Below are 8,796 nucleotides of genomic sequence, written 5' to 3' on the forward strand. Positions count from 1 at the left end.
GAGAGAAAGTAAAAGTTTGTTATTAATAAAGTCCATTAAAACTGGACCCTTGTTATTACTGATGTTCCTCAGAGGTCAGTGCTTAGTCTTTTCTTATTTACATTAATGTTATTTATAGGGTCATTATTATTGAATTAGTAAAGTTTATGGGTGACATTAACCTCTTGGGTACTTAAGATATTAGGTATTACAGAATGACTTGTATCAATTTGTCAACTGGACAATTATAGTAAGTGCAAGATAATGTACTAAAGTTATAATAATTTGTGTCACATGCTTAGTATAGATGTAAACCCACACAACAGTGCGACAAAAGAAAAAAAATATTGGCAGTGTGGTAGATAAGTCACTCAAGCCATTGAGGCAGTGCTTTATTGCTAGAAGCAAAGCCAGTATAATTTTAGGGTGTATTTATAGACACATTGATTACAAGTTAATTATCTCTCTCTCTCTCTATATATATATATATATATTATTAATTAGGCCTCACTTGAAATACTGTGTACAGTTTTGGTTTCCTTATGTAAGAAAAGAAAAGATAGTGACTTATTGAAAGAGGTTCAAAGGAATACTACTAAGAAGATTCTGGAGTTGGAAGGATTAATCTTATAGGGGCAGGTTAAGATTTCTTAAATTATTTTCCCTTGAGAAAAGAAGGGTAAGAGGTGATCTTATTGAAGTTTATAAGATTATCTGGGGGATTGATAGGATAAAGGTCTAATATTTATATATTCTGGAATAAAAGGATATATATTAAGACTTGGAAAAACTGGCTAGGTTTCAGTTAAGACAGTTTTATTTTTCAAACTGGGTGATTGGATTACAGAAAGAGTTTCAGTTAACAGTAGTTGAGGCCAGAATTTTACAAGAGTTTGGATGTGGGAACTGATAATTTCTTAAAAAATATATGGTGGATTTAAGTTTTTATTTTATTCTCAAGTGCAGATGTGCAAGTACAACCTTAAAGGGTTAAGTGGTCCTTGTTGTCCTCATGTTTTGTCATGTGCTGCTGTTTAGAAGGTTGAAAATTTGCTTTAATTAGTAAAGTAAGCTTCCTTGCATTACCAGCATCTGAAATGTCATTAAACATGAGATGCCATTACTGTTAGACATGTGAATAAAGCTTTTGTTTTCTCTCTTGTTTAGTGTCATTATGAACAAGTTGAAGTTCTAGAACAGATCTTAGAAGGGACTTCTGTTGCAGCCATCCAGCCTTCCTGTTTCCGACAGATGAGTGCCCCTCACGACAAGACCAAAGAACAGCTGGGAACAGCTCTTCAGGACACTGAAAAACCAAAATACCAAAGTCTACAGATTGCAAAAGTAAATGATTCTGACAGTATGGAGAATGGAGAACCACAAAACCAAATACCAAAGAACAACTCCGTTTTAACAACAACACATCAACTGTCTAGCACAGCACTTTCTTCTCCAAAAATTCCACACAGGCCATCTACTCTACCTAGGTGATTATTTTACTTTCATCTTTGTAATGCTAAATTTGTATTTATGTGGTCTTGTTTGTTTTTAGCAAATTTTTTATTTCTTTCCTGTTAATTTTTATCTCTATTAACATGAATGCCTAGATGTTCCTATGAACATATTTAATGTGGCAAAATTACACATTATAACACAATAAACAGTGATATATTAACAGTGTATATAACATGTCATATTGCTAGAATGCAGTTCTAACTGGTGTATTGTTGAAATTTAAAGTTTTGCTGCCATCAAACTTTTTTGATAGGCTTAGCTCTGTCTGTTCGTGTTTATATGACCAGAATGAGAGGTAGCTTGGTTTGGAATAATGATTGTTTTTGGGCTCATTGTATAGTGTTTAAGAACTATGGTGTAGAATACTTGAACTGTTTTATTTCCTTGTTAGACAATCGTATTTTATTTCTCATGCCTGTGCATTATCTGTAAAGGTCAAATAAATCCAATTACATTATAAAGTCCTCCAGAGAAACAGCAGTAAGTTTACAGACTTATAACGCTAAAATCTGGAGTATGATTCCCTGCAGTGGACACAGCAGATAGCTCATTATGGCTTTGCTGTAAAATAAACGAACAAACAATACATCATAAAGATACAGTCTCAAAATAAAACAACCCAACCAAACTACTATTAAAGTATATGAGCAAAGTATAGTCCTATTATTTAATGTCGCAGGAGTAACAGTCAATTTTTTGATATAATACAAAAAGATACAGCATAACTTAAAAAAAATTGCTTTAAAAAATCTTTTCACAGATACATAGAGAACAACAGGGTGGCTCAAAAAAATGTACCCACATTTCGAATGCCCATATGATTATAATAAATTTACCTACTGGCTCAAGTTAACCTACAAGCCAGCAAGACATCTTTATTAATATTTCATACAAGAAATTAACTGTATTTACACTGCTGCATCATTTGAGATGCTCAAACTGGGCTACACAAGCATTCAAACAATCATGACATCTACAAGAAGTGCTTAACATGCTGTTACACAATTTTTAACTCTGATTTGATGAAAAGGCCTTTGTGATCTATTGATTGAATTCATCATACATTCTGCAACATTATCTGATATAAAAATAAAACTTTTAGAATCAATATACAGAAGTTGTATAACTTAAAGGATGGGTAATTTTTTTTTGGGGGGGGGCAACCTGTGTAATACTATTATGTCAGTTTGGCTTTGGTTGTGTTGTTAGGCACAAAGCTATGCAATGGGTTATATGTGCTATGCCCACCATGGGTATTGAAACCTGGTTTTAGCATTAGATGCTTTGAGACTTATCACTGAGCCACTGTGAGGCACAATTATGTTGATTCATTCATTTATTTTCAATGTTTGCAGGAGCAACTTTATATCAGGATCCACCAAGAAGGCAGCACAAGATTTATCCACATCCGGAGATTATGTTTTAACCACTGCAGTAGAAAGCGACCAAATCAACATACCATTCAGTAAAGAGAAATTAACTCAGGCCAGTAGAAGAACACATTCCAGCATTTACTGTACACCGAACGGTAATCTCCCTGCTAGACTCGCACAATCTGCGTATAATGAAACTCCTATCAATGGAACCTACCCAGGACATTCTGTGTGTGCAAATAAACGAAATCAATACTTAAAAAACAATTCTTCTTATTCTGTGATTCAACAAGTCCGAAATCCAACCTACGATTTGCTAGAGATAAAAACAGCGGAGAAATCTAGCCGACCCAGTGGGAAGGATTATTCAGATGTTATGGCCATTGATAATAATAATCCTTCCATCTCTTCAGGTGAACTGGATTACCACAATATTCAAGGAAGTCAGATATCCATTAGTCAGGTCGGGAAAGCTTTCTTATACTGCTTTATAAACTTATATTTTAGTATAGACACGAGCATAATCTATATAAGTAAAAAAAGATGGTTATTATTATTATTATTAGTTAATATGACAACAAATTGGGGGATTCAAACTTTCAGAAAATTTTAAAGATATTTTGCAAAACTGCACAACACATTCTTTTAGAAAGACTTGTTAGATGTAGAATTTTTGGAAGAAAGGAAGACATTATGCTATTGGTTAAAAGAATTTACAGAACGTCACACTTTAGCCATAATAACCCATCCATTGTTTAAAAGGATTAAGATTATTTTGTTTGCTTCTGAAGTTAAATTTTGTTAATTTTGTATTTGAAATCTATACAGTGTTAATTTATGTTTACATTGTTTTTATATGCAGTTTTATGCTTAATACCCCCATATGCCCACCATAGATATCAAAATGCTGGTTTTTAGGGTTATAAGACCTTAGGCTTACCACTGAGTTACTGGGGGGGAATAGTATATCAATATAACATTGTGTGTTAATTGATCTGCATATGATCTTATATAAAGTTGTTTTGTGAACCTTGAGATTTGATGGGCATCATTTAATGAATGTTCTTTTACAGTTTTGAAACTTGTACATTATACTTTTAATTTATTTCTCTGAATTTAGCATTCTTTTACATATTGTTTTTTGTATATATATGTAATTTCAACTTTTATACAAAAATCTTTATTTTATTTAAGAAACAAAAATATTTATTTACTTCTTCTCTTTCATATTGGTTAACAGCCCTTTGTCAGGGGCTAGAAAGTATGAAAGATTGTTCTGAAAGGGTGTTTCATTTATGTATATTTTAACCCTGACCACTGCCAGATTAGCCTATTAGCATAAATAGCAAATGCTACAGGCCCTGAACCCATAAAAAATTTTTCCTTCACAGTTTACTTCTTGAAGTTAACAGTTCTACTCTAATCATTGTCTTTGTCGCCAAAAGTGTTGAAAACATGCAATTTCGAAAGCTGAGTGTTTGTCAGCTTGTTCATTCAAGAGAAAGATTAATTACTGATGCTTATTAGATAGCTCATTTATCATGAATAAAACAAATATTTTGATATAAATACATGTTCCTCATTTACAACTACTACAGTTTGTGAAAATTGAATAAAACTGTATCACTCATAATAAAATTTTAAAAATTAAATGACAGTAAAACACGTATTTTCTGACAGAAAGGGGCCTCATCTTCAGAAAATGCAACGGACCCCACAGATGCTTAATCTGGCACTGCCCCTGACAAAGGGCTTTTCACCAGTCTAAAAGATAGGAAGTTAATAAACCTTTTAAAGTTTAATTTTAGAATATTTCAGGAGTGTTTGTCTTTATTTATAAAAAGGTAAAACATAGGCTATTAAGTTTTTTCCCACATCCTGCAAAAAAAAAGTTAGGAAAAATATTGGATGTAAGAGTAATTAAGAGTTTCAGATTGAAGATCCTGATTCAGATGCTGTGCATGCAGAAGGAACAAATGACTAACAAATTAAAATTCTGACCAATTATTATCGCCTTACATTTATATGTAATAACTGACTGTTTGTTGTTTAAAATAGAAAGTTCTTTACTTTATTGGCTGCCCCCCAGTAGCTCAGTGATAAAACTGAAGTCTTATTATGTTAAAAACCAGGTTTCAATACCCATGGTAAGCACAACACAGATAGCCCATTGTGTAGCTTTGTGATTAACAACAACCAACCAACAACGTTATTGACTGGTGAAAATAAAAAGACAAGCACTGCATTACAATAAGATGCGTTAGTGAGATAAACACACACACACATGCATACATACTTAGCATAGAGAATAGATGTTAGCAAATAAACATATTTTTTAATGTGGCCTTAATAAACTTACTACAATTTTGATTGAGTATTTGAGGTATATGTAATTTATCATTTGAAACATTAGTAAGCCACTAACCCTACTGAGAAAGGAAGCTTGATAAGTGCCACTAGGAATCATGTAAGCATAGCTGTTCTGAATAAATTTGCTTAAGATATAGTTGTGAGATATATTATTGCATTGGGTTTGTAAATGACTTTGGTGTAGCAGTAATTTGTTTGAAGTTAAGCACAAAGCTACACAATGGGCTATCTGTGCTCTGCCCACCACGGGTATCGAAACCCGGTTTTTAGTGTTGTAAGTCCGCAGACATATCCCGCTGTGCCACTGGGGGGCGTGTAGCAGTAGAAATAAATATCAAGATTTTTAAGTTAGTTAACATTTTGAAAATCGAGTAATTGGCTTGACTATTTTTTTTTACTATACAATTGTCAGTATTATCTTACTTCATTTATCAGTTTTGTTTATGTTGGTGAGAATAAGAACAGTCACAAATAGTAAAAATATTTTAGTCAATCAATTTAGAATTTTTCTCTAACATTTGATGCCTTATCTAATAGCTATCTACTGTAGCATCCTCTGGCTACCAGTCCATAGCATTTAGCCAGTCCAGCTCCCCTGTTGACCAGCTTCACTTGGAGTCACATGGTTGCCAGCAGGTGGCACCACCTTTAGCTTTTAACAATCCTATGTATCGCTTCTCTGAAAGTGACAGTCTGCCATTTGACAGTGCCAAACCCAGTAAGCCCATCAGGGATAGGGCATCTGTAAGCAGCTCTCTCAGCAGCAGTCACAGTGTTGATGACTTATCTGTTGTTGGTGAACCATACTTAGGTATGTTAAATTAAAGAGATTTCTGTTTTATAATAACATAATATACACCTGTGGGTTTTATTTAGACATAGGACTTTTCTCAGTACACTGTTTTTGTTTTATAGTGTAACTTTCTTGTACAGTTATAGTTGTTAGTGCATGCTGGTAATTCTTGTCAGTGTTGATACTTGTTTAAGTTAGTGTTCTTTCACTTAGTCCAATAAACTAAATTAAATAATGCACATTTGAAGTTTCTCTCAAGCTAAGTATGTATACATATATACTTAAAATAAATTCAGCTGAATAGCCAATTAATACTGTTTTAATATCTTCCCATATCACTCATTCCTAAGTCTATTTTTCTTGACTAAACAGATCTGGCTGAGTCTGCTTCTGTAATCACCATGTCTGGACACCACTGCTATCCACCTTCTTCTTCATCTGAAGGAGACAGCTGTGAGTCAAGCCCTCCAAGAGATCGTCATGCCCCTTTCAAATCATCTGCTTCACACACAAATCCTCATTATTCTAGCTTATACCAGTTAGTATCCTCACCTGTAGGATCTGACCATTGTAATACATGTCCACGAGAGGGTGGGCCTCGCAGACGAAAGCTAGAACGTCAGACATCTTTTGATGTCATCGGTTCAAACGGAAGAAAAATGTAAGTTTAGCGATTTGTAGTACAACAGTAGAAAGAAATATGTGATCATGAACATCATAGGCTTTGAATTAAGAGAAATACTAAATGGATATGGGGAAAGAACAAGTCTGTGTTTCTTTTGGCAGATTAATACTGTTTTCTTAAAGATTCTTCTGTGAAATCTTTTCCATCTTATATGGTAGTATTAGGATAGTTACGTATATATGTATTGATTTACTATCTGGATTTTAGTTTGAAACTTCAATTATCCAATTAATGACAGAATTAAAATATTTGTTTCATCAAGAATAACTTTTTGTTTAGTTTTTAATTCAGATTATACATTATATATATTATGTTGCTATAGGAAGGTTATTTTTGTTAAATGGTTTTTGCAAGTTCAAGATTAATTTTTAGTAAAATATATACTTATGCCACAGTATACTTATTGTCGATCATAAAAAGTGTTTTAGCTTAAGTTAATTTGGCTGTAATGCTTTTTTTTTGTGATTGATGTAAGTTCAATTTAGCGTGTGTAATATTACTGCAACACAATTTTATAGTTACTTTAGTCCATCAATCAAAGTTTCATATGTTTCTTGACTCGGATATGTGGGATATGTACAACCAGTGGCTTTTCAGTAATGTAAGTTCTGCTCGTCACTGCTTCAGTTCAGCATATGTTGATATCACATGCTTACAGTCATTAACATAACACTGTATTATAAACCAATCAGCAGTAAATACCTTACACAAAGCACATGACTGTTAATTTACATTATACACAGTAGTGTAAGCAGGAAACTTGTAAGTTGTATTTAATAGAAGGTATGTATGTATAATGTAATAAGTGGGTAATATTTTGATTATATTGAATAAGGCACGTACACCTAAAGGAAGAAATAATGATAACATAATTTCTCACAAAATAAAGAAGATAATACTTAAATAAGATCACCTGTTTGTTTGTGAAAGATAATACTTAAAGAAGATCATCTGTTTATTTGTTAAAGATAATACTTAAAGAAGATCATTTGTTTGTGAAAGATAATACTTAAATAAGATCATCTGTTTGTTTGTTAAAGATAATACTTAAAGAAGATCACCTGTTTGTTTGTGAAGGATAATACTTAAAGAAGATCACCTGTTTGTTTGTGAAAGATAATACTTAAATAAGATTATCTGTTTGTTTGTGAAAGATAATACTTAAATCTGTTTCTTTGTTAATTTATTGAATTTCGTTCAAAGCTACTCAAAGACTGTCCTAATTCTGAAGTGATAGATTAGAGTTTATTTGTTTGTTTTGAATTTTGCACAAAGCTACACGAGGGCTATCTGCGCTAGACATCCGTAATTTAGCAGTGTAAGCCTAGAGGGAAGGCAGCTAGTCATCACCACCCAGCACCAATTCTTGGGCTACTCTTTTATCAATGAATAGTGGGATTGACCGTCACATTATAATGCCCCCACGGCTGAAAGGGCAAGCATGTTTGGTGTGATGGGGATTCGAACCCGCGACCCTCAGATTGCGAGTCGAGCACCCTAACCAGATAGGTTAGAGGGAAAGCAGCTAACCAACTCTTTGGCTACTCTTTACCAAAAAATAGTGGGATAGACAATATCACAATATCGTGTCCCTACAGCAGAAAGGGCAAGCATGTTCCCACAACCTGTAAATTTTGAGTAGACTGCCCTAACCACCAGGCCATACCAAGACAACTAAGATGATACAATAATCTGTAATTTATATAACTTGTAGTCTGTTGTATTCACTATCAAAAAATAGTTAAATAGGTACAATACCAAAGAAAAGTATGTCATATTTTGTTCTCTTCCAGCATCACCAGAAAAACTACAAAAGTAGGGGTTAGTCAAATAAAAAAACTATGAAAAATACTTGAGTGGGTCAAATATGATAGTTGTTACCCCAGTAAACATCTGATCACATACTGTCTGAGTCACAAAAACGTATTGTTACGTCTCCGTTCGTTAGTTAATTTTTCGTAAATTCGTTCCGACGAAACTTTAGCGACACAATTCCTTTCTTAAATAAAACTGGGTTATTCTTTCCGAATACAACTTTACGATACACTTAATTTCAACAGTCGCTCTGTAACAAACGACTA

At 33.3% G+C, this 8,796-nt stretch overlaps 1 protein-coding gene across 1 annotated transcript in view; it reads left to right on the top strand.

Annotated features, from left to right (window-relative positions):
* LOC106466135 (ras GTPase-activating protein nGAP-like) overlaps positions 1-8,796 on the top strand; it is a 48,104-nt gene that overhangs the window by 36,289 nt on the left and 3,019 nt on the right. The window contains exons 19-22 of the mRNA XM_022394095.1: positions 1,147-1,466; positions 2,850-3,330; positions 5,775-6,048; positions 6,403-6,691. Of these exons, the coding sequence (XP_022249803.1) occupies positions 1,147-1,466; positions 2,850-3,330; positions 5,775-6,048; positions 6,403-6,691 (1,364 nt within the window). The remainder of the gene's footprint in view (positions 1-1,146; positions 1,467-2,849; positions 3,331-5,774; positions 6,049-6,402; positions 6,692-8,796) is intronic.

Source organism: Limulus polyphemus, unplaced genomic scaffold (genome assembly GCF_000517525.1).
Source record: "Limulus polyphemus unplaced genomic scaffold, Limulus_polyphemus-2.1.2 Scaffold2165, whole genome shotgun sequence".
Classification (NCBI taxonomy): Eukaryota; Metazoa; Arthropoda; class Merostomata; order Xiphosura; family Limulidae; genus Limulus; species Limulus polyphemus.